Raw genomic sequence first — 25,082 nt, forward strand, 5'->3', positions numbered from 1 at the left:
ATGCTAGACTGCATATGGAGACACCCTGGGGCAGACATCTGCATCCAGACCTGGCGTTAAGACATCAGTGGTGTAAAGGAACTTCTCAGATGCCCTCTGCCTGAGTATTTGCCTCTCCTTCCTCAGAAGACTGCTTTAGTTAAAGCCTTACTGGGATGGCTGCTTATCCCTTCCTTCCCCCGTCAGAGCAGGGCCGGACCCTTCCTTCGAAAGGCATCGCTGGTGATGAGATTTCCATCTGACACTGGGATCCAGTCCCTTTGTTTAGGAACAGAAACGAAACATGCTTCATTGCACCTCATTAATTCTTTCAACATAAGCATCTTCAGTTACATGTTTCTGTAGCTGGACATGTGTGTGTGTCACCACGGTAAAGGAGAAAAGAATTTCCACCAATGTGAAAGTGTGGTGCTCCCTTTTATCCTGATCTCATTGTTAAACAAATGAGCTTCCTTTAAAAGTACTGTGACATTTATTTGCGTCTCCAAAAGCGGCTATTTTCACCCCTGTCTCAGTTTACACTTTAAGTAGTAACCTTCTTTTTACGGGCTCTGTTAATTAAGGGGAATAATCTTGATTTCAGTTAGTAAAATTGCTTTGTGTGTATGTGGGTGTGTGAAAATAATACAGTATCTTATTTCAAACCTCATAGGGTTTCAGCAATTATGCCTTTAACAGAAAATCTCAAAAGTCAACAGCCTTATAATGTCTAACTCCTGGGAACCAGACTAAGGGGAAATTAAACATCCATCTTTGAGTTTAATGGTGTAAAAATATGGGTGTAGATAACTGCCATTACGTGCATAATTCCCTCCTGCTGAAATACAGATCCCAAAAGGCTCACCCTGCCCAGACAAGGTAAAGCCAGATCCCACAGCCCCTGCTTGCTTGTATCAGCCTGCCCGCATGACAATATCGCACGTGAGGAGGAGAGTGGGCTGTGCCCGGGCAGACATTTCCAGGTGCAAAGTAGCACGTCCCAGGCGAGGAAAGCCTCACCCACTTCTGAACATGCCTTTCTTCTTCTTGGCTGCTCCCTTATCATCCCACCCTTCTTCAGCTCCTGCTCCCTTTTTTATTTTTTCTCGATCAAGGATATGTAAATGCTGCTCTGAGTCACGGCTGCTGCAATAGGAGTTTCATCTCTTCGGTAACATCAATGCTGCGTGAGCGTGTGCATTTCTGCTTTACGTGATTGTCTGCACGTCCCTTGGCAGACAGCAAGTATGTCTCCCAAACCACGGCTCACATGTCTGATCACTTCCACTCCAAACTCTCGAGGCTGACTTAGGGACAATATAATTACCAGTTTCTTGCAGGCAACTGGGCAATGGTCCAGCCAAAAAGTTCAGTGAATCTGCTGGCTGACATCTAACTCATCTGAAGTTCAGGTCCACAAATAATCTTCTACAGTCTTTTGGCAGAGGTAACATTCAGAGACACCCCATCTTCTCAGGCGCTCCTGCACTTGGCTTTGCAGGAGATCTTGCCCCAAAATGTGGAGGGAGTAGTACTGGCAAGGTTGGTTAGGTGGTAGGAAAGGGGATCTGCCCACTTTTGGGGATAGAGGCATTGTATTTGCAAATCAGACCACCATCATTTGAAATTCATAATTTGTTGGCAGCAGATAACTTTGCATTCAGGTTGGCAGAGATTTCAAATTCTTCCAGTCCTGAATTGCTGTTTGTAGATGTTCGCACGGAGCCCGATTTAATGGGTTCTGGTGCCGATTAGGACCAGTTGTAGCGCATGTGGTAAATAGAATGGGGAAATGACAGCAAACAGAGCTTTTCAGGAGAGCCGTTAAAGTGAAACAGCAGCATGTAGACGACATGGACATGGGGACAAAGACTGGTCCCACAGCCCTGTCCTTACCCTGCTGCAGGATCACCAAGCAGACAGGGAAGAGGACTAAAATGAACTAAAAAAGAAACTTTCCTTCCTTCCTCATTCCCTATTTTCTGGTTTCAGAAGGTTTCAGATCCAGCAGAAGGCATAAGCAGACATTTGTCCAAATTTGGCAAATTGCTTTCAGAAAGAGTTTATTTGAGCAGGTTATGCAGGGGTGAGCCCAGTGATGCACTTTCACATTTTCAAGTCTCTCCAGTATTTTAAATTTCCTGTTCACTGCCAGCCAGCAGTATACTTGAAGCAGGGTGGGTGGATCAGGTATGACAGGGTATGTGCTGTGACATGATTTGTGACTTTTAGAGACACCCATCACTGAGTGTTTCTAAGGAGAGGGTGTGGGGCAGGACAGACGCTTTAGGCAGTTCAGCAATTTTTCTTTACAGTGCACATTATGAAGCTTCCTTATATTACCCAAGTTCAAGTATTATCCAATATCAAGTATTACTTTCTTGTACATTATAGTGTGCTCTAGACTGTGCTTCTCAACTAGTCTTGAAAAAGAAACTCATCAATCCCATGTGATGAGAGTCCTTAGAGCAATGTTTTTCCATATAAATAGCAATTTTGGCCATTTTATAATCTTTCTATTCAAAAGTGTCTTAGTATTAAAGGTGTTTCTCTTTGGTTTTCTGCTTTCTTATTGTCGTGGTTTAACCCCAGCCAGCAACTAAGCACCATGCAGCTGCTCACTCACTTCCCCCACCCCCACCCCTTCAGCGGGATGGGGGAGAGAATTGGGGAAAAAAAAGTAAAACTCATGGGTTGAGATAAGAACAGTTTAGTAGAACAGCAAGGAAGAAACTAATAATGATAATAATAACAATAATAAAATGACAATAATAATAATAAAAGGATTGGAATATACAAAACAAGTGATGCACAATGCAATTGCTCACCACTCACCAACCAATGCTCAGTCAGTTCTCAAGCAGTGATCCGCACCCCCCGGGCCAAGTCTCTCCAGTTTATATACTAGGCATGACATCACATGGTATGGAATACCCTTTTGGCCAGTTTGGGTCAGCTGTACTGGCTGTGTCCCCTCCCAACTTCTTGTGCCCCTCCAGCCTTCCTGCTGGCTGGGCATGAGAAACTGAAAAATCCTTGACTTAGTACCAACACTACTTAACAACAACTGAAAACATCAGTGTGTTATCAACATTATTCTCATACTAAATCCAAAACATAACACTATACCAGCTACTAGAAAGAAAATTAACTCTATCCCAGCTGAAATCAGGACACTTATTTATTTTCTTGGTCTCCTCATTTAAAAGTTTTTGCTCACTTAGAAGCAGATCTTGTGACTTTTGCCCGAATAAGGAGAAACAGTCATGCCATAATTTGGCTCTGTTGGTAGTGAGGGGACAGAGAAAGAAAGATTGGGAGAGGAGAATATTTTTCATTTTACTTAGGCCACATACTACAACAGTTTGCAATACCCGTTTACGGGCAGAACTAGCCAGTTTGCTGGCACATATGAGTCATTGTATGCAGACTCCATCCACAGCTGTTAACCAGTGCTTTACCTTGGCACAGGCAAGAAAAGGCAGGAATTGGAAAGTCCTGCAGGGTTAAACCTGAGGAACAAGCAAAAGTATGATAAAACTCAGTGGGAGTTTTCTATAATTCACCGAGTAGCCCTACACACAACACAAGGGCTTGGGCTGGGGCAACAGTAGGTTGGCAGGGCTGCTTGCTCCAACTTCTTCTCTTAAGTGGGGGCAAATAGACCCATGTGTAACTAGTGGGCTTGCAGTTGGCACCCAGACGGGGACACTGCAGGTACAGACTCCAGGATAGGATGGAGGTGGGTTAGCAGAGAAATCAACTAATTCACTAGTCATCTACTAGCAAAAGGGGATGAAATAAGTCCAAAGATTCAGCAAAAGATACTTGAAAACTAGTTGCAAAAGCCTGTTGCTGCTTCTCTGCTCTGGGTAGGGGATGGCTGTCTGTCAAAGTCATTTTCTTTAAGGAATTGCTGGACATCACAGTCAAAGCAGTTTCTTCTATAAGATTTTTTTAAAGCATTCCTTAATGACTGAAGTTGGGAAGCCTTTTGAGATGGGGCAGAGAGTGCAAGTGAACTTGGTCTGGGTTACAAACAGTTTTTGCTGGAAGAACCGATATTGGTCCATGGCAGCACATACAGATGTGGGTCTGTGCATGCATCTCCCTCGAGCACCCCACTTTGGGCAGCCCTGGTTTGCTGTTCTGGCACAGATGTCTGTTGTTGAACAGATGTTGTCTTGTAAGCTCCCCTAAGCAGCTCCATTTTCCAATCAGAATTGTAACTGGAATTATGTACAGAAGATAATTGCAGCATTTATAAAAGGGGAGTCTAAAAAACTGGCCTTGCAGCTCAGCGAATTGAGGTCACCCATCAAGCTGGTGCCCTCCCCTCCTGCTTGTTTCAAAAAAGCCAGATGACTTTATTAGAGTCAGCTGCTGAATAGATACTGTTGGCATTACAAGCCAGGAAAGACAGCTAGGATACTCTTTTGTCACTAACTTATTTTTTGACCAGAGAACAAACCAATGCTTGCTGTATCGTCAAACAGGTAACGGTCTCTTATGTAATTATAGCAAATTATTATAATAGTAATTATAATAATTTATAGCTATTTGTCCCTTAAGCCAGCTCCTTCGTCATGTTTTTCACTGTCTGCTCTGTGACTGTCTTGTTGAGATATAAGCATTTTTGGCAGGGACTGTCTGTGTCATATGCAGCGCTGGTCACCCTACTCATGGCTAACGAGAGAGGTTCTGTTTTTGGTAATTATATCGTATCACTGAAATCAGCTATTAGTAACAGGAGAAAAAATTGTAGCATCTGGATCAGTATATAATAACTGTACGGAATCACAATGTTATTTTAAATGTAAAGAATCACAATATTATTTTCCCTGCCCTTGCTTTCAAGACCTGTGCAAACATGTAAATACATCAGGACTGGATTGTCTATGCAGTGTCTAATGAGACCTTGGCAATTAGTTTAGGCCTCAGCTTGTTAGATGCAATGGCCCTGCTAGTCAGCAGGTGTAAATAAATATAAAACAGCTGTTGAAAATCTGACCCATAGATTAGAGAGCTATATCTGAAGCCAAGAAATAATCTTTGGATATAGCGCTGCCTGAAAAAAAAGATGTGGTTTGGATTAAATCTTCAGTCTGCAATGCTAATATAATTATAACTTCAGAAAAAGAAAGCATCAACCTTGTTAAATAAACATCTCTGTGGCAGAGAGAACAGAACTTTTAAATAAAACAAAATAAATTGGTGAGCCAAACAAAAATCTCTTAAGAGGAACTCCAGAGTACTTTTCTTCAAACAACTTAAAAGTTTCTCCATATTTCCCCTTTTCTTCCATGTTCTAACCATGATAGGGAGATGATTGTCTAATGCCAATATCAGAGCATGGCAGAGATGAGATATTACACTGTAGACATGCTTGTGGATTGGCTAAGGTCCACTGGTTTTGTAAGAGCTTCAGCTCTATGCCTTTTGGTATATAGACTTGATTGCAAAATGTCTGTAGATGCAAAGGTGTGTACATAAAATTCAATGTTAATATCTAAATGGGGCACTGCAGACCCTGGGATAATGGGCCATGAAACTAAAATGTGCAAGTGGAGTTTTTGCTTCAGTCTCAGCTGTTCAAAGATCCTGCAGTGGCAGAAATTATGCCCACCTAAAGTTCACTGCAATAACTGCATCAGCACCAACGCAGACTGACAGCAATGCTTCACGTTCCAGAAATAGATTTTGTTGTTGCACACTATCCAGTGCAAATCATACATGGATATATTTATGTGTATTTATTTACCCACATATATAATATACACATGTGCACACATAGAATAGATATATATATAATTGTAAGGAACAAATATGTATACTTTGAAAAATGATGTCTTCATCATCTTGGTAAGTTCTCAATTTCTCTTAACTATAATTTCAGTGTAAATTTTTTGACACTTTTGACCTCATAAGTAGTCAGACCAATGAGGTTGAAACAGCTGATTTTTGTTGGCCACTTTACACAAGCTGGTAAAGGACAATGCTGGTAAAAGGGTAAGTGGTATTCCAAAATACTGGAAAGCCAGCTGGATGGTGGATGAGTTGTGAAAGCCCAGTGCTCCCAGCAGAAGCGGGTGGGCTGGCAGGTGAGCCGAAGTCTGTCAAGACAGGTCTCTGCAGCTTTTTGTGTGTCCACAGAGCGTTTGGGTTGATGCTATACAGCTCTGTGATCCCACTGCAAGACAGATGTAAGGGATGAACATCCTTAAAATCCCTGTGAAATCCTCTTAGATCTCCAGGTGACATGAGGGATCTTTTTCTCCTAAGATCAGAGGGAGCTGGGGCTGGGCTTTCAACCATGCCTGTTGCTGTTACTGTGGGCAGCCAGCGGTTAAAGCAGTCAGAGTCAAAAAACATGAAGTACCAGAAACCACAAAAGCTGGTGATAAAAGAAAGCTGTGTTTGTGACGTACAGCAATTTTAGAAGAACAGGGTATTTCAGTTTTATGGTGATCCCAGCAGTTTCAGAACCGGCAAGACTTCCCCTTGGTCAGCATGGTTGTCATCTCCCAGTTTGACAGAGGAGCCAAAACAAGAACCAGCCCTGCCGTGTCCCTGCTCCAGAGCCGGCACTGGGGCAGGCTGGCTGCCCTTGGCAGGGATTTTTTCCTTCCCCTGCGGTGTCCTAGGAAGTGAAATGACTTTAGGGAAAGGAGAAGGGAGGTCAGTCCTCCTGCTTGAAACAGAAGAGAAACATTCCCCCCCATGCACATAGTCAGCGCAGCTATCTTCTAGGGATCTTGGCCAACTTCCATTTCCTGAATCAGTGAGGCTGTTGAGGTGGCTGTCATCGAAACCCCACTCTGAGCTTCACTGCATTTCCCTCCCCAGGAGGATGCTTTAGCGTGGTGTGGTGTTGTGTGAAAACCCCTTGGGGTGCATATGGCTCTGCAAGCCTGCTCTGTAAGACAAGGGGCTCAAGAGCAGGCAACAAGCAAGAAATCAAAGAGGAATCAGTCCCAGGCTGGCCATCCGTAGTCAGAGAGAAAACCCTGGCCTCAGCTGACAGCCTTGAAATATGTCAAAGCTTCCTTTTGCTGGCCCAAAGAGGCCTGGGAATTATAGCCCCATGGCCGGGGGTTTTGTTGTCCTCCACAAGAAGTCACCCCGGACACAATAAAAGCAGCCTCCTTGCCAGAGCAGCCAAGGCGATTGAGAAGGGTGAAGGAAGCTCTTAAACATTTGCTTTCTGGATTTTGATTGCCAGATCTCTCAGGAGAGGTTGGACTCCTCACAAAAATGCTTGATGTGAAGAAACTCCCTAGGAAGGAATTGTTCTGTTTTGTTTTGAACTTGAAGGCCTCCAGTTGACTTGGGACACTGCCACCAGCCACCTAAGGAAAGCTTGAAGCCTTCCTACACAGGGTGGTGTAAAGTCCTACTGTGGGTGTACAAAAGGCCTTCAGAGGCATGACTTTCCCTGGGACACAAACTTCTTGCCACACTGTATTTTGTGGTTGAACATAAACTGGGTGGTTTGGTGCTTTTAATGACAAAATTCTACTGAGGTTTCTCTTTCCCCTCCCACTCCCCTGTGGCTTTTACTCTAGGTTAACATGAGGTTTTCCCTGGAAATCACTCTGTATGGGTCCTATGTGCCTGTGGACATTTTTTGTCCAATGACTCTTTTAAGAAAAATGCATTAACAATCCAAAAAGGAAACAGAAAACTAGTTTCCCTGCTCAGGGATAGGAGACCTCTTTACTGGCTTGAGCATCTTGCTCTGTCTCACACTCCCTGTTGTTCCCTGAATCTTACATGCTATGCAGTACATCCTCAAGGGGAGGGGAGAGACTGTTTTTCTCCCATTCTTTGTTTCCCCTGGTCCCAGCTTTAATGTCTCCTCCCATGAGTACGCCCTCCCCACCAGGGACAATAGGGTCCTCTTGGGCTAGAGGAGCAGTGATGCTCACCAGTCCCCCTGCACACATCCTGACACTGGGACACTGGGCAAAATGTGCACTTGTATACATCCAGCTTGGTGCTGAGGGCTCGTGGCTGTGGCTGTGGCAGCAAGGGGCTCAGTGGTATCAGTGTAGGAGCGGTGTGCTGTGACGGCTTCAGTGCTTGCTGCCTGCTGCAGACACCCTCAGCGCCATGGTCTACAGGTATCAAGGTCATTTCATGGAAATTCTGGGCTCCTAAGTATCAAAGTTATTTAGTGGCTGTTCTGTGGATATCTCCTTCGGTTTAACACCCAATTTCTGTCTAAGTTCTCTTTTGGGGACCTAAGTGCTTTTTTGGAATATTGCTGCTAGACTGTCCTTGCCTCAGTTTCCTTAAGTATATAATGGAGTGTCATGGTTTAACCCCAGGCAGCAACTAAGCGCCACGCAGCTGCTTGCTCACTTCCCCTACCCCATGGGATGGGGGAGAGAATTGGAAGGAAAAAGGCAAAACTCGTGTGTTGAGATAAGAACAGTTTAATAGAATAGAAAGGAAGAAACTAATAATGATAATAATAATGATAATAAAATGACAATAATAATAATAATAAAAGGATTGGAATATACAAAACAAGTGATGCACAATGCAATTGCTCACCACTCACTGACTGATGCCCAGTTAGTTCCCAAGCAGCAACCCCTCCCAGGCCCAATCCCCCCAGTTTATATGCTGGACATGACATCACATGGTATAGAATACCTTTTTGGCCAGTTTGGGTCAGCTGTCCTGGCTGTGTCCCCTCCCAGTTTCTTGTGCCCCTCCAGCCTTCTTGCTGGCTGGACATGAGAAGCTGAAAAATCCTTGACTTAGTGTAAACGCTACTGAGCAACAACTGAAAACATCCGTGTGTTATCAACATTATTCTCATACTGAATCCAAGACATAACACTATACCAGCTACTAGAAAGAAAATTAACTCTATCCCAGCCGAAACCAGGACATGGAGGTTACAGTATTTTCCATCCTCACAAGTTTACTGTGATGATGCATATGTTTAAGGCACTCAGCTTAAAGCGAGGTGAAATGAATTTTCTACATGTTTGTGATAAATAACTAGAACCCTGGTTATCTTGGTCGTTTACTAAAAGGCACTTCGGATCAAAACCCTACAGCCTGAGCAGCATCTGTAGGAGTCTGCAGATGCATTTTGTATGAAATGCAGTAAAACAGAACAGGTACAGTGCTGAGACTGCTAAAACTCTAGTCTAAGTACCAGTTTCTTTAAAGACATTTTCATTAAAGACCAAATCTGTGACAATGTGAGAGATTGCAATATGCTATGATAATCATTTCCCCTCTCTATGGAAGGAATACAGTTGATTTGATTTCTTAACCCAGAGATACAAAACAAACACAGACTCTGTTGTCTGCTATTTGCAACTCCCACAACTCCCAAAGCCACAGCATGAATTGCCCTTAAATTTGACTAGCACTACAAAATGCTAACACAGAAATAGGCAGAAAAATATAGGCAGAGCTTGCCCTTTTTTTGCTTAGTGAGGTCGCAATGGGAAACCTACTGTAAGATGCACCACAGCAATTCAGCTTCAGCGTAGGGCTGGGAGCTTGACCTCTCCAGGTCATGGTGTACGAACTGTGCCCATGTCCTATTTAATTGATGTTCTGCTTACCACTCTGTTAAGCACCAGATTTGGAAAGTCTCCAGCTGGTGCGGAGGAAGGAACGGAGTCAATTTGCCCCTATTCTTTCCTCCACTGCTGTGCAGAAGAAGGTAGGATTTGGCTTTCTGTTGGTATTTTAATCATTACTCTTCAAAATGAGTACAGAGCATTTATGATTTTCTTTCTACCTGTCACATGCTAAGTGACATTAGGACTGAACTGTGAATGGAGTGAGGTAGTGGTGAATTGCTCTGCTTGCAGCTCTGGAGTCAGAAACTAATTTGTTTCTCATTCAGCAATACTAACCCATTGCAAACATCCTGGTGACAAATTTTTAAATAATATATCAATGAAAGCATTTGGTTTACTCCATGTTAAGCACATCCTCCTTTTCAATCATAAATGTCTTTTTTTTTTTTCCCCAGTGTGCCCAAGAAAGAATAGCTTTATATTCTTTAACTACAGAAAAAATTGGATTACTGAGCCAAAATAGTTCTGGTTATCAGTGTTTCAGTTTTAGATAACAAATACCATGCTTGTAACCAGCACATGTAAAGAAATGTGTTGACCAGTGGTGATTCACATACAGAATCAGGCTGCTAATGGACAGCTTGCAAATGGAAGGAAAAGCTAAGTTTGTTTAATATATTAGTGTGCAGATGTTATCTCTGTTTACAGATAGACAAGCTGAAACTTATAAAGACTGAATTGTTTGCCAAGAAAAGACAGAAAAACGCAATGGCAGGTCTAGGGAAATATTTTGGATCTGCTGTCTACAAATCATCAGCTCTACCAAACTGCAGTACCTCCCTTTAATTAATAATTCATTGTTAAGTGTTTGGAAACAGCTGAGCAACAAGCACATTACACTAAAAGATGTCTCGTTGGCATCTGTTTGAGCATGAAGGATGTGACTTAATATTCCTCCATTTTGGCATTGAGAGAGCCTGTATATGGTAAAGAGCCACTGTGCCTGGTTTTCATGAGTGATTAAAGATGAACAATTGATTTATTATTTTTGCTACAGATCTTGTTGGCAACCATGCAAGATGTGAATTGCCTAGTTGTTTTTCTCTCAGGAAATGTAGTGTTTTCAGCATGATAAATATTTTTATTCACATACTTATCTCTCTGAGGACCTCTTCTTCTGCCTTAGCTCTGTTATGCTAAACCATCATCTCTCTTTTCAACCTTGTCTTTCACAGGGGAAAGTTTCAGACTCTCTTTCCATTCATAGAAATGAGAGGGGGAAAAAAAGACTGATTGTTTTCAATCTATATAGATCTTCACATCACTGAAAAAAAACCCCGGCTGGACTGTGCCATTAAGCACTTCCTTTCTGCTGGTAAAGATTCTACTTCCTGCCTTTTGGTATTTGACTTTAGCGTTGTATGTTTGGACCTTCCCAGGCCAGCTCCTACGAGCTGTGGTCTCATCTCTCTGTGTCCATCTGAGTCTGGCTGTTTCTCTGGGTGTGCCAGGTGCCTTCAACAGGGACATTCTGCAGCCATCCAGTGTGCAAATGCAGAAGCTCTTCCTCAGCGGGAGTTAGAGGCCATCTTCACTGGGGTCTTTAAACTCATCCGAGCAAGGACAGGAAGGCTTAGCATGGCTTCAGGCAGCCTGGATGCTGCTAACTTTGTTGAGGCACAGGCTCTGCTGACAGTCCTGTGGACAGTGTGATGGCCAGGTGCTTGTGAAACCTCCATGTGGATTGAGGTGCCTTGTGCTCACAGTCACCCCTGAAGCAGCTCTTCAAGAAGGGCACAAATAGTCCACGTTTTGGAAGCTCCTGCCTTCATATGTCTAGTTTATTTGTATCTATCTTACACACAACCACTGAACAAACTGCATCTGCCCACGGACCTTATTACTTGTCCCTTGGCTTGCATAGCAGTCTTGCTGCTTCAGCAAGACCAAATATTTTGAGCATTTATTTGGTCTAAGTATTATTTGTGTACCACATCTCCATCCATTCTGAAATTGCTGTCCATGAGTCCACTTCCTCTGAGCCCTTCCAAAGTCCAAGTATCAACCCTGCTTCTGCCAGCACAGAAAACATGTCACTGTGTTGCACACTGGTGTCAGCTGCCCAGATTCCTGCACGTGTAAAATATCTCCAGCGGTGTGCTCCCAGGTACACAAAGAAATGATACACATCCTCAAATAATGCCAATGGACAAAGTCCAAAGGTTTCCTTCTTTTTCACCATTCTCCTGTCCCTGTGCTCAAAGCTCTTGCTCCAGTCAAGCTCATTGACCTTGCCAAAGTCTTTCCTGCATTTCCACCCTTGCTCAGCTCATGCTTATCTTCTTTTTCTCCCTGTCCCACTCTTTGCCTCCCAACATCAGAGTCCCACTGCTCTAGGGCCCTTCTGGGAAGTTCCATGTTGTAGGGCACTGACCAGTACTATGGCATGTCAGCATTGTTTTCAGGTTGCCACCAAACCTGTCTTCCTTCTTTACCTGGGCTTCTTCACCTAGCTGAGCTTCTTCACCTAGGTTTCATGCTTGGCAACTGCTGATAATATTTCATGCTATAAAACAGTTGGTGGCAAAGGGGATGAACGTCCTCCCACTGGAGTAAATCGGGAGTAACTAAATCTGGTGTGTTGCTGTCCAAGTGGAAAAAACCAGGCCTGTGCACAAAATACTGCAGAGCATGAAAGTTTAGTGTGCTGTGCCACTGTGAAAACCATGACCTGTGCACCTCGTGATAGCATTGCTAAATGAGCTTTGAAAAGAACATTTTTCTAGTGGCTTCTTAAAGAATGTGGGTGGCAAAACAGCGACAGCAATCAGCAACGTTAATTGCAGTCACACATCAGTTTTCATTGGCGTTTACCAACTTTCCATATAAAAGAAATTGTTACACTTGAAAGCTGAGGTCAAGTTAGCTAATCATTCATAGCGTGTTTACTTTCTCCTAGGATTGTCTAGCAGGAATTGTACCTTGTGTTTTAAAGCCATTTCAAGCAAAGAGCCTAGAGTGAAATTGTTTAATTGATTTAAAGATCTTTATAGCTGACCTGCAATCAAAGTGATTCAGATAACTAGCTGGTGTGTTGTCTGGTGAATTAGACTCAACTCTGTATTACACTTATTGATGTGTGGAGTATCTCTGAGGAATTGATCTGCTTTTTTCCAAAACGTTGATTTCAGTGAAATGGTGTTACTACGTATTTAAAACCATCCACTATGTCTGTTGCATAAAATCATGGGACTGTGAGTCAGTCATCTTGGATGACTAACGGTTTTGTCACTGATTCACCGAAAATGAATGTCTATACTGCACCCAGCATGAATAGAATGAAAGCTCAGATGCAAAAAGCAATCTAATCAAAGGGCCAGAGGGTTTGTCACTGGCTAATTAGGGTAAATTATAAGGCTATAGTTTTATAAGGCTGGTTTATAAGGCTACAGTGTTTCCAGTTACCATGTGTACTTATTGTTTCAGAATGGACTAGTTCCTTTATAATCTTGTGCCTAAGGTTATCTAACCATACAATGGGTGAATAATATATTTTGCCAACTGAGAAATGTACAGGCATGGTAAAGTGTTTTGAAAGGAGTATTTTAGTCATTGCATTAGAGTTTGTTTTCTTCAAGTTATGGAATATGACTTTAGTAGACAAAGGGGGAAAACTAGGCTTTCGGTCACAATACGTCTGTTTATAGGCGAAATATAGAACAGATTAAAAAACAAACAAACAACTATAATTTGTGTTTAACTATATGACCTGGTACAAGACTCTGTAGTGAAGACAACTGGTGATTCAGCTTTGTCAGTGAATTATACTTTTTCCAGCCTCATTAACGACCTGGACTAGCTAATACCACCTTCTGCATACAAAGGTAACCTTGTCCCAAATTATCAGCCAGTCACTAACAGTCATTGAAGGCTGGAGAACTCCTGCCCCCAGGACACTTCCAGGAGCTCAGCACCAAACCCAGCTGCTGCCCCTGCGGAGGGGAGAGCTTTAGCTCAGACCATCATTGCGGCCAGGTCTCCCTTCAGGGTCTGCTCTGGCTCCTGCCTGCCACCCATCTCCCAAATGCCCAGTGCTGCCTCCCAGCACACCACAGCCCAGCGCAAGAGGGGCTCTGCTCTGGCGGATTCACAGAAATTCAGGGAGCTCCTGCGTCTGCCCCTGCAGCTACTCCATGTCTGGGGCACTTGCTGCTGGCTCTCTGCAGAAAAGTCATCGTTATTCTATTTTTTTTAGATGAACTGGCATACGGCCCAGCCTCATACATCCAGCAAAACTAAATCCTCAGGCTTTGCCTTACTTTAACCTCCATATAAGTTGCCCTTCGGGAACTGTTTGGTTAGTCCTCTCCGTACCTCATCATGGAACACCACAGTTACAAGCATTCACACATGGAGAATAGGGACAGAATTTACATGACATTTTGTAGAACTGACTCTTGCCAGGACCCAGATAAGGACAACCTTTCTCAACCCTTGAAGAGTTCATGTCACACGCTGTATCTTTGCTTGCTCCCGTGGTGATAATTACCCGTGACTGTGCTGTCGTCTTTTATGTACCTCCTGTATGGACCACCATGATTGGTGGAGCATGTCCTCCCATGCCACAGAGGAGCAGGAGGGTCTCTGCTAGAGGGTCTCTCTACTGAAAGTCCACAATGCAAAGGGAACGGCCTTTTGGTTTGGTTGGGATCCAGGGGAGGTTGGAAGGACTGGCTTCAAGACAAGGTGCCAGGCAATGAAATGGGCACAGCTGAAACTTCACGTGCTTTCTTACTCAATATTGTGATAAGAGCTTTCCTTATACGTTCATGTTCAACCTTCATTGATTGCCACTGCCACTCTGGGGTTTTCCCAAGACAGGGTGTGTGTTGCTGTTGATACCGCTGTAGTGCTGATAGGGGACTGGTTATTTACAGCCTCTGTGCTCGCCTGCTATTTCACAAACACCAGTCACTGAACAAGTTCTGCGGTCAGGCTGATCCAGGGAGCAAAACATTGCTACTACATGCATGTGTTTATCTCCGTGTTTGGTACAGTCTTGAGTCAGCTCTGCCTCTCTGATCTTCTTTTCCCTACATCTTATTTTTAATACATTTTTCTCCTCCTGTCCTGCCCTCTCCCTCCCAAACCTCTGTTGTTTCATTTCCAGAGAAAAGCACTCACTCACATCTTGAATTAAAAAAATATGTTTCTAATTCCAGTATATTCACCTTGCTCATTGCCAAAAGTCATTATGAAAATCATGAAGATGTTGGAGGTTCAGAAGGTAAACCAAAACACAATGATGACGTTACAGGAAGGGGGGGAAACATACAGGGCTACCAGCTCTGCAGACTGGCAGAGAAAATGGCATGAATATTCATCTATGGTCTCAGATATTCCCTTCAGGAATACTCTGAAAAGCAAATTATACAGGACAGTGCCACAGGATTGTCCCTTGTGTTCACACTGCGCTGGGAAATGGACTCTGAACTGCAATGCGAGAGGAGCTGGGGGCTCTTTATGCTTTGTGGTTCCCCTTGTTGAATCATTTTGGCCACAAGGATACAAAAGGCTTTGTTTTGCTGAAAAGAGGAGGGGGAAATCTTTGAAAAATGCAAGTTTAAGCCAACTGTGCTAGTTTTAGTACCCTGTGTAGCGCACAATGCAGGGCTTTGTGCAGACTCCAAGGAGAATAACATATGTGCGTATTTAAATGGGAACTGAAAAGAAATGCTCTGTCAGGGAGATAGGGATCAGTTTCCTAAGTGAGTGTAATGGCATGAGAACAGTTAGGAGATGATTAAGACCAACACACAGAGCAAAGCTCTCTGAAAGAGAGGCTTGCCCTGGACATATGATCTGCTAAGTAGATCTCAACTGAAATAGATCTCTTTGTGAAATATGTTTGGATATTGAAAGCATAGGCAGGAAAAGATCTCTTTTAGGTTTTGTTTCTCCTGGGAACACTCCCTGGTAGGCAGAGGAAAGTTTGATAGGGACCCAAACAGAGATGTCCACCTAGTTAGACATCCTTCTGGGATGCGCTCGTATCAGTAGTTACCCCTTTCAGCTGCTTGTCACTGCCAATCTACTGGATGAGACACTTGTGGGACTCTTGTTTATTTTCCTCATGGAAAACCAGCTGGATTACTTTCATTGTTCAGCTTGTTGGTCTAGGCTGATTTTCATCAGCAGCTGACTGAAGAGTGCTCCCATAAATTGCCCTGCTTGTAGAGTGGTTGGCAGTCACTGACAGCCAGGATAGCAGGGGAAAGAAGGTTGGGACAGCAGAGTCCAGCAAGAAGATCTCAAAAAGATGTAAAACCACCAGCCAAGCCGAGAAACCCTATATTCATTCCCTCACTTCACTCAACCACCATAGCTCTCTAGAGCCTAGTGCGCCAAGCTGTGAGCCTTGATAATTGCCACAGCAAGGGGACAGAGATTCCTGGGATCTAGATACTAGGTAGGGAGAGGGACACCCTGATTTCAGCTTGAGACAAAGTGGAAAGAAAGATGGGATACGCAGGCAGAAACTGTCTTCTACAGTTTCATAACTCTTCTGCACAATTCTTGCTTGCATCAGCAGCACTGATATATCATGAATAATGGCAGGCACCTTTTATATGGGAACCCTTTTTGTATAGCACATCCCTTACCTGTCTGGAAAGTACCCTGAAATAAGTGACAGACAGTTTTGAATGGGCCACTGCTCCAGTACTCCTCTTGAAGCTGGGTCATGGTACAGCCAAGAGCAGAAAACGCCTGGGTCCAGAAGGACATCCCATACAAAGCAGTCATCCGGCTCTCAGGAGAAGGCTCTTCATCCCCAGCAGATAGTGATATCTCCATTTCTTTTTTGCTTCAGATATATAAATCCAGAGTAGAACAGCAGTTCAGCAAACGCATGAACCTCATGTTTCCTGTTGGGTAGGCAGTCCTTGTTCTGCATGTTTAGATCATGTTTCTGCACTGTTTAGGGAATCTTATCTCTGGATTTCATTGTGAGGACTGTGTACGTAAAGCCTAGGGCTTGGCATTCCTGAGGTCCGGCCAATGTCTGGCCACAGGTCCTCTGAGAGCGGTTTGTTTTGTTGCAGGGTCATCTCTCACTGCATGATGAAATGTGCTTTTACTGCCTTGTGTTCAACACTGGAGCTGAACACAGAGTCCTACCACGGAGCATCACGTTTTTTATGGGGAAAACACTGGGATTCAACTAAAAGTAGAGCATATCTCAGTGGGTGGTTACAGTCAGTTACTTTCCACAATATTTCTGCTGTGCATAGAGCAGTCTTTGTCCCTGTGCAGCTGAAATATTAAACAGGCTAACGAGCCACTCCTGGCCTTTCCTTACATGTAGGCATCCCTGCCCACCACCTCTTCCAGCAGTTAACCATTGTCAGGAAGGATTGGCTCCTTCGCAAAGAGTCCAGCAGAAGGGAGGCCAACCTCTTCCCAGTGTGTCTGAATGAAGGAACCTTCTTATCTTCTTCGTAGCAGCAGGGTGTGTGCATATCAAAAAGAGACAAACTAAGCTGGCAGAAATGGTCTTTCACAATTTCATAACTGTCCCGAGCAATTTGGCTTGCTTGCAACCGTCACCACATCAGTCACGCCGCTGGATTGCTACAGCAGCTGAACGAGAACATCTCCTTCCATTTGCTGCTCACCTCAGGAATGGGCTTGGCTCCCTTGCATTGCATGGAGCATTGACAGTCCCCGTGGAAGGAAAGCATTGAGACCACCAATCCACCTGACTGCCAGTGCTGTTCCCCACCTTGTCTTTACACCAACAAATGCTGAGGCCTCTGGGCCACAGTGCCGTTGCACTACTTACTTACCTAGCACTACTCAGTAGCTACACCACCAGCTAAGGTATCCAGGGGAAAGGGTGTTTTTAAACCCTCTGTCAACTGCTCTTCCTTCCCAGGCTAACATGTTGTCAATTAAACTGTCTTGAAGCGAAGCCGAGAAAAACATGTGTTCTGCATGTGTATCTAGCAAATAAGAAAAAAAAAAAAAATCTAGTCTGTTCCGTCTTCTCCCCTGTGCCTTTACAAATCTGATCCTGATTTCCATTAATTTTCTCACAAACATTTGGACATCAGAAGGTCAGTCCTCTGAGGTTTTGTGGTCACCCGGTTTGAGTAACCTGAGGAGCTAATATCAGATCTGTAGACCTTGTTAACCGAGCACATAAGGAAGGCCTTTAGAAGGTTAACTCCCAAATTTCTGCTTAGATGCTTTCCATCATTTTGAACTTATGCTTGAATGGAAATTTTAGGCTGTTCTTACAAGGCTATGCACCTCAAAGGTGTGTACACACAAAGCCCACACTACCTGCCTGCCCTTGCTTGACTTTTAGACAACCTTCTTCCTTGCATCCCTCTGTGACAACCTTCTGTGGCTGATAGCAGATGGACAAGCTGGTTGATAGGATTTGTCCTTCTGCCCTTAAAATGCTACAGTTTCACTGAAAAGTAGGCCAGGCATCAGGCAACCAGCCGTGTTGCCCCGTCAGGCTGTATTTATATGCTAAACACTTATCCGCTCTAGGAAGTGATCCTTGGCTCCTACCACAAGGTACACCAGGGTGGTGATTTTATAATATGGAGCTGAGGGCACATCCCTAGGGGAAAGCACAAGAGCCTGGGGGTTCAAAGACAGCAGGGATAATGATAAAAGCAATGCAAGGCACCCGGTTTGGTCTCACCCTCACTGCCATTGGGGAAGGCCACCTGGGGGAGGTGTCACCCACACCATGTTGGGGTTTTGTCTCAGGCAAAGATGGCTGGATTAGTCCACACCAGATCCTGGGAGAGAAGAAGCAGTTTTGCACTGTCAGAGGTTCATTGCCTCAGTTTCTTCCCTGGATGGCTTTTGTTGAACGGGGCAGACATAACCCCAGAGCACAGATGGGAGATCAAACTGTGCAGAGCCTGTTCTACAGTCCTCTCTCTCAGGGACAGAGAAGACACAGTCCCTGGTTTTTGAAAGAGCCTCTCCTGCTTAAAGTAATCATCCCTCATGGTTTTTCAATGCAGAACTGAGCACCAAGCATGGGGCTTTTAGGCTATAAAAAAGCCCACCCTGCATGTTGAAGATGCCCTTCACCAAAAGCTTTTCCTTTCCTCCCTCTTCTGCAGCTGGTTGACAGAAGGCCTTAGAGATTAGCTGCGTTCCTGTGAGCTATTTATACTGAAATATTTTGTGTTGAAAGATGTAAGCCCTTTGTTTCCTCTGTATGTACACAGTGATCCCTGAGGGCAAGCAAATCCTGCTTTGTTTTGGATCAGATACATTGTGAATTACTGTTGTAAAATGGCCCCGAGTGCACTTTTATGAGTCAGTCTCACCTTTACGCTTCCACATGTCACCAGGCGCTCTCAGATGTGTGTGCAGCTTTCCAATTCCAGATTACCCTCGTTAAAACAAATCTAATCCCCATTTGGGATGATGCTTCCAAAACATTTTCTCTGCAACAGTGTTTCTTGATAATTTTTCCAGGCAGAGAGAGCATTTAGCTCCCTGGTTGAGCAAAAAAAGAAAACCCTCCGGTAACATGGTTGGCCAATTTGGCTGGCTGATGTGTTGGATTAGGCAACCCTCATATGTAATGTAACCCTCATATCCTAAAATAAAATGCATGGGGCCATACGGTATCCTCTGCTTCTGTGAATGGAAAAGGACTGTGCTTCCACACATCCCAGGTGAGAGGATCTAAAAAGGAAACACAGAGATGAGAATGGTACAAAAACCCAGGAAGGCAAATACATGGATAGATTTCACCTTAGACATCCCTCCCCTTCCTCCCTGCCCATAGCAGAATAGTTCATCTGCTGGAGCGTACGGTCAGGCTTACGTGGGAAGAGCAGGCTCGGAGAAGCAACCTCACAGCCGGACCCTGGCACAAATGCCCAGGTGGGGATTTTTCTGTATGTCTCTGCACTGTGGAGAGCACCTACAAAGGTGAGGATCTGAACTATCAGCCAGCTCCACACCAAGACAACCTGATGGGACTGGAGACCCTCTGACCAAAACTCCCACAGGCTCTCCAGCTCCATAAGCAAGGACTCTGCCATAGGGAAAAATCCAGAAGTATGAAGTCTGAATATCGGTCTTGGAAGACAAGCCACCTGGTGATACAACATGGCCTTTCTTGCCTCTAAACCAGTACACTTCTCATCCTCCGTTCAGCTCTGAGGTGAATCTGACAGGACCAGAGGCAGTTGGCACAAACTGAAAGACAGGAGAATTCAACTGAACATCAGGAAACCCTTCTCTACTGTGAGGGTGACTGAGCACTGGCACAGGTTGCCCAGGGAGGTGGTGAAGTCTCCCTCCTTAGAGATACCAAAAAAACCCACCTAGACATGGCCTTGGGCAACTGGCTCTAGGTGGTCATGCTTTAACAGGGGGTTTGGACCAGATGACCTCCAGAAATCCATTCCAGCCTCCACCATTATCTGCGATTCTGTGAATCCACTGGAAAGGTCCCTTCCCCTGAAGCCTCCTGCACGCTGTGAGGTCGCAGGGAAGCTCAACGATAGCAGCAGCCCTCTGTTAAAGTTTCTAACAGGGGGACAGCTTTATGTGATCCAGTTTGACTCACTGGAGCTGGTCAACGGCCAAATTCTTCTTTTTGTTACACCCATTTAGTGCTGTGGGCTTCAGCGAGTGGGAGGATAATGGAACCCATCCAGATTCATTTTATTAAGCAAAAATGCATTTTGGTCCAAGCTGTTTCAAAAGTGCTCAATAAACAAAGCACAATTTAATATAATGCCCTGAAAAGTTCACCCAAATCTTATCCCTTTGGGAAGAGAATTAATTTAAACAAGACTTGATTAAGGAATAATACCATCCTAAAGGGGATATTGCGTTTTCTTGGACAGTATAGGTGTCCATCAGTTGCTGAATCCTTCTTTGGTTCACAATTTAGTGATACAAACACAAAATGTTGTTATGTACTGGGCACTATTTACACTGCTAATTCCCCTGAAATGAGGTTTTATGCTAAATGCTTCCACACTTCACTGGCACTCTGTTTTTAAGAATTTAAATGAGAAGACCTTTCTCTTCACCTTAGCTTTGATTACAGGATTTTATTTTCTGTTACTTGCAAGTTATCAGTACCACACTTATTAGGCATGCTACAACCTCAAAAGGCTTCTTCAGATCAACTCAGAACACCCTGAACATTTTTCCATTTGTTTTGGATATCTTTTGGAGAACCTATGATGATTATTTTCCAGATATAGACAGCAATACGTACCAAATGCCCCCATCCCTCCCAAATAAAAATCTCAACTAAACAAAAAACCTGTCTATAAATAAATTTTCATTATATGATCTTTATGAACCTTTTCTAAGGCCAGCACGTGTGAAGAAGGATAGCAGATGAATCTGGGCTGTAGTATAGTTTTATCCTGCTCTGTAAAGCAACACTGCTGTAGGAAGAAATGTCACTATTGTTACAAATGTTGCTGCAAATTAACAACAGTTAATTTTAACCAATAGGTTTGTTACAGTTGATTCTTTTTACAAGGAACTATTCTAGTGTATTGCTGATTTTTTTGAACCAAACATATTTATGGAGACTAAAACAAAAAATATTTGTGATTTGCAATTTTTGTTTTACTAAGTGGAATATTCATACTGTTAAATTTCCCATTTCTATTACCAAAGGGAAATCCTCCACTTTTATAGATAATAAAACATCCAGCTGTATTTATACAGAACCTAGACAACAACTCCACACTTTTCCTCTGTTTTTCCTCTGGCTTCTTCCTACCTCATATGCTGCATACCCTCCTCAGTCTACCAGCCCTGATTGCTGGGATTGTGCCTGGCATTAAACACTTAACAGAGACCTTTTGTTGCTAACTGTATGGTTATGACAAATGGCAGATTGTTAAAGCAGAAGCTGTGTTATCAAAAGTCAATCAAGAGTGTGCCAAAAACTCTGGCTTCTTGTGCAGAATTCAAATGTGGAATAGGCATCATCTAGATTGGAGAAAGAAAAAATTCATAAACACGGGCCAAATAAAAACCTTAGGAAGAAAGAGGAACACAGAGGTGTGCAACTAGAACCAGCAAATGTGTCACCAAGTGTGTTCTCGTTTACTTGCTTTTGCTAGAAAAACCCCTAAAAGAGGGAACCTTTAAAAGTTGACTGCAGTGAGGTGAGCCCTGAGGAATTAAGGAGGGTGAGGTGTCCTACATGCCTTTAAGACGGTGGAAGTGAAGAAGAGGAACAAGTCCAAGGAATTCAGCTGAATGTGGAAAGCTACTGGAACAAAATTTGAAATGGCCTGTGAGCACTTGGAAGATAATATGGTGCTAAGAAATAGCCAGCACAGTTTTGTCAAGAGTAAAGCATGGTAAGGGAATTTAGCTTCTTTTCTGACGTGGTAACTTGTTGTACAGGGTTCATGTGGCAAGGTTTTGGTAGTGGGGGACTGCAGGAATGGCTTCTGTGAGAAGATGCCAGAAGCTGCCCCCCATGTCAGACAGAGCCAGGGCCAGCTGGCTCCAAGATGGACCTGCCACTGGCTGAAGCTGAGCCCATCAGTGACAGTGGCAGCGCCCTTGTGATAAATATATTTAAGAAGGGGAAAAAACATGCTGCACAACAGCAGTTGGAAGAGAGGAGTGAGAATATGTGAGAGAAACAGCCCTGCAGACCCCCAGGTCAGTGCAGAAGGAGGGGAGGAGGTGCTCCAGGTGCCGGAGCAGAGATTCCCCTGCAGCCCGTGGGGAAGACCCTGGTGAGGCAGGCTGTCCCCCTGCAGCCCAGGGAGGTCCACGGGGGAGCAGATCTCCACCTGCAGCCCGGGGAGGACCCCACGCCAGAGCAGGTTTTCTGCCAGGACTTGTGACCCCACGGGGGACCCACACTGGAGCAGTTTGTGCCTGAAGGACTGCAGCCCATGGAAGGGACCCACGCTGGAGCAGTTTGTGAAGAACTGCAGCCCGTGGGTTGGACCCCATGTTGGAGCAGGGGAAGAGCGTAATGAGGAAGGAGCGGCAGAGACAACATGTGATGAACTGACCCCAACCCCCATTCCCTCGTGCTGCTCGAGGGGGAGGAAGTAGAGGAGTCAGGAGTGAAGTTGAGCCTGGGAAGAAAGGAGGATGGGGGGAAGGTGGGTTTAGTTTTGCTTTTTTTCCTCATTATCCTACTCTGTTACTAATTGCAATAAATTAAATTAATCTTCCCCAAGTTGAGTCTGTTTTGCCCAAGATGGTATTGGTGAGTGATCTCCCTGTTCTTATCTCAACCCGCAAGCTTTTCATCTCATTTTGTCCCACTATCCTGCTAAGAAGGGGGAGTGAAAGAGCAGCTTGCTGGGCACCTGGCAGCCAGCCAAGGTCAATCCACCACACTCATCGTGCTGATGACAGGGAAGCAACTGACAAAATTTATTGCATTTGTAATAAAACTTTGGGTAAGACTTTGCTATAACATTCTCATAAGGAAAGCAGGGATATATGGTCTACACAAAACTCCTACAAAGTAACCTCAAAATTCAGTGGTGTGACACAGAGCAGGGCGCAATAATTGTGACCCAACAGGGATGGCATATCAAATAGCCCCTTTCAGTTTGTGTTTTATATCACTGTAAAATAGAATTCCAGTGTACATGAGCAACGGGCACCAACCTGTGCAGGCAGGTTCAACACTCAAAATGATCTTGTTAAACAGAATAATGGCCTAAATGAATTAATTTATTAAAAACATAGAAATGAGAACTCATAGACCAAATAGAAAAAGAAGAGAAGCTCGCAAGGCAGCAATAGCACAGAATAGGATCTAAAAACTGAATATGAAAAAGTATGATACCTGGGCAACTAAGCAAATGTCACCCTGGGACATATTAGCAGGACTACTGTAAGTCAAACACAGGAGGTAAACTTTGCCATTCATTTAGCCCCTTTTGAGTAACAAATCTGCAGAGACACCCTTCAGCACCTCTGACATCCAGATTTCAATGCCAGTTTTGGATAGCGCATATTAAAAAAGATGTAGAGAAAACAGAGCCACTTGAGTGAAGAACTATGAATCTGGCAAGCACTTTAGGAAACAAGATTTATAAGGAAACGTTTTAAAAATAAAGTTTGTTTTGCTTTTCAAAATACTAAAAGGGGAAGACAACCAGTAGAAATGCCACAGAAACACACAGAGAAGGAAAGCCGCAAAACTGCTAGCCTTCCTGTACATGGAAATGTTATCGAGAGTGTTACATATTAGAAGGAAAATTTGTTCTCCAAGTGCCCTCAGTCTATGATAACAAAGAACTAACAGGAACAAAAAATAGAAAATAATTTCTTAAAGTAATGTATCTCAGAAGACATTACCTAGAGAACCCCCAAACTCTATTGCTGGAGGATTTTAAAACTGGTTAAAAAAACTTGATAAGGGATGGCTACATTTACTTGATCCTTTTTCCAAAGAGGCAGACAGATTCCCATTTTGAGTCCCCTTCAACTCTGATTTTCTATAATTTGATATGAAAATACAGGTTCTGTTCTTTCCACTAGAAGCTGCTTGGCAGCCTTCTCACTTTAAGGGGAAAAAAAAGTAATATTTGGAAAATGCAGTGAATTTCTTTCCAACTCTGGTTTCCTGTCAATAGAGTAAAGCCTTGATTCTTACTCAAAGTCTTGAGGCTAGTAGCCTGTTTTTTCAAATGTATACAGTAAGTCAGTACTTCCAGTAGTATTTTCATTTAGTATCTTTTTTTAATCCCTTTTTATGCAGCACTACAGTGCTTTAGGTACACCTTTTTTGAAGTCTTGTGCTGGTTAAGTGGTTACAAATACAAGAAACCACCTGAGCTTCTCTAATCCTCTTTCTATAGGAAGCTGGCTGAAAACCTTTCTTCCAGTCTCTTGCAGGGTCACATCCCATTTTCCAGGATGTCTCCACCTCCCTTCTCCACCTGCTCCTGTGATGTTTATGCCATTTTTCTTCTCCAAATATTTACACCATCAGTAGATTGAGCACAAAGCAATAAACAGAAAAAGGCGTGTTCAGCTTCCAGAGTTACTCAGTTTGTTCCTACTTTGTACAGCAATATATGCCCATCTTGTGCCTAAACCCCTTGTCATCTGGGCTACCCACTTCCTCCATGGAGTTTCCTAGACTTAAAATCATCTTAAATGCAGCTAAACTTTCTCAAAAACAGCAGCTATCCCTTGTGTTTATCCTTTACATGAGAAACAGTCTGAAGAACACGAAGTTGACTCTTACATCAGCTACCAGATCCCCAGCCCCCCTCTTTTTTTTTTGCTTCCTGCTACTACATCCCTTCGTCCCTCTTATGATCAGGAAAGGAGGGATCTGTCCCCACCCATAATAAAAAAGGATTGAACAAAGTACCTGATACAATGTTCAGGTTTTCCTCCTAACTGTAAGCACCTCAAATCTTTGGTCAATCATTCAGGCCAGAATAGAAATGTCATTCCTTTTCCGCTTTTATAAGCAAACCTCCTATATTAAGGAATGGATTTAAGTATTTAAACAGAAACACATATCAG

General features: G+C 43.7%; 1 protein-coding gene across 1 annotated transcript in view; it reads left to right on the top strand.

Annotated features, from left to right (window-relative positions):
• The first annotated feature begins 4,356 nt into the window (after positions 1 to 4,356).
• Positions 4,357 to 25,082, top strand: part of NDRG1 (N-myc downstream regulated 1) — a 76,195-nt gene continuing 55,469 nt past the window's right edge. The window contains exon 1 of the mRNA XM_030012865.2: positions 4,357 to 4,475. Within this exon, the coding sequence (XP_029868725.1) occupies positions 4,453 to 4,475 (23 nt within the window). The 5' untranslated portion in view covers positions 4,357 to 4,452. The remainder of the gene's footprint in view (positions 4,476 to 25,082) is intronic.

This window comes from Aquila chrysaetos, chromosome 4 (genome assembly GCF_900496995.4).
Source record: "Aquila chrysaetos chrysaetos chromosome 4, bAquChr1.4, whole genome shotgun sequence".
Lineage (NCBI taxonomy): Eukaryota > Metazoa > Chordata > Aves > Accipitriformes > Accipitridae > Aquila > Aquila chrysaetos.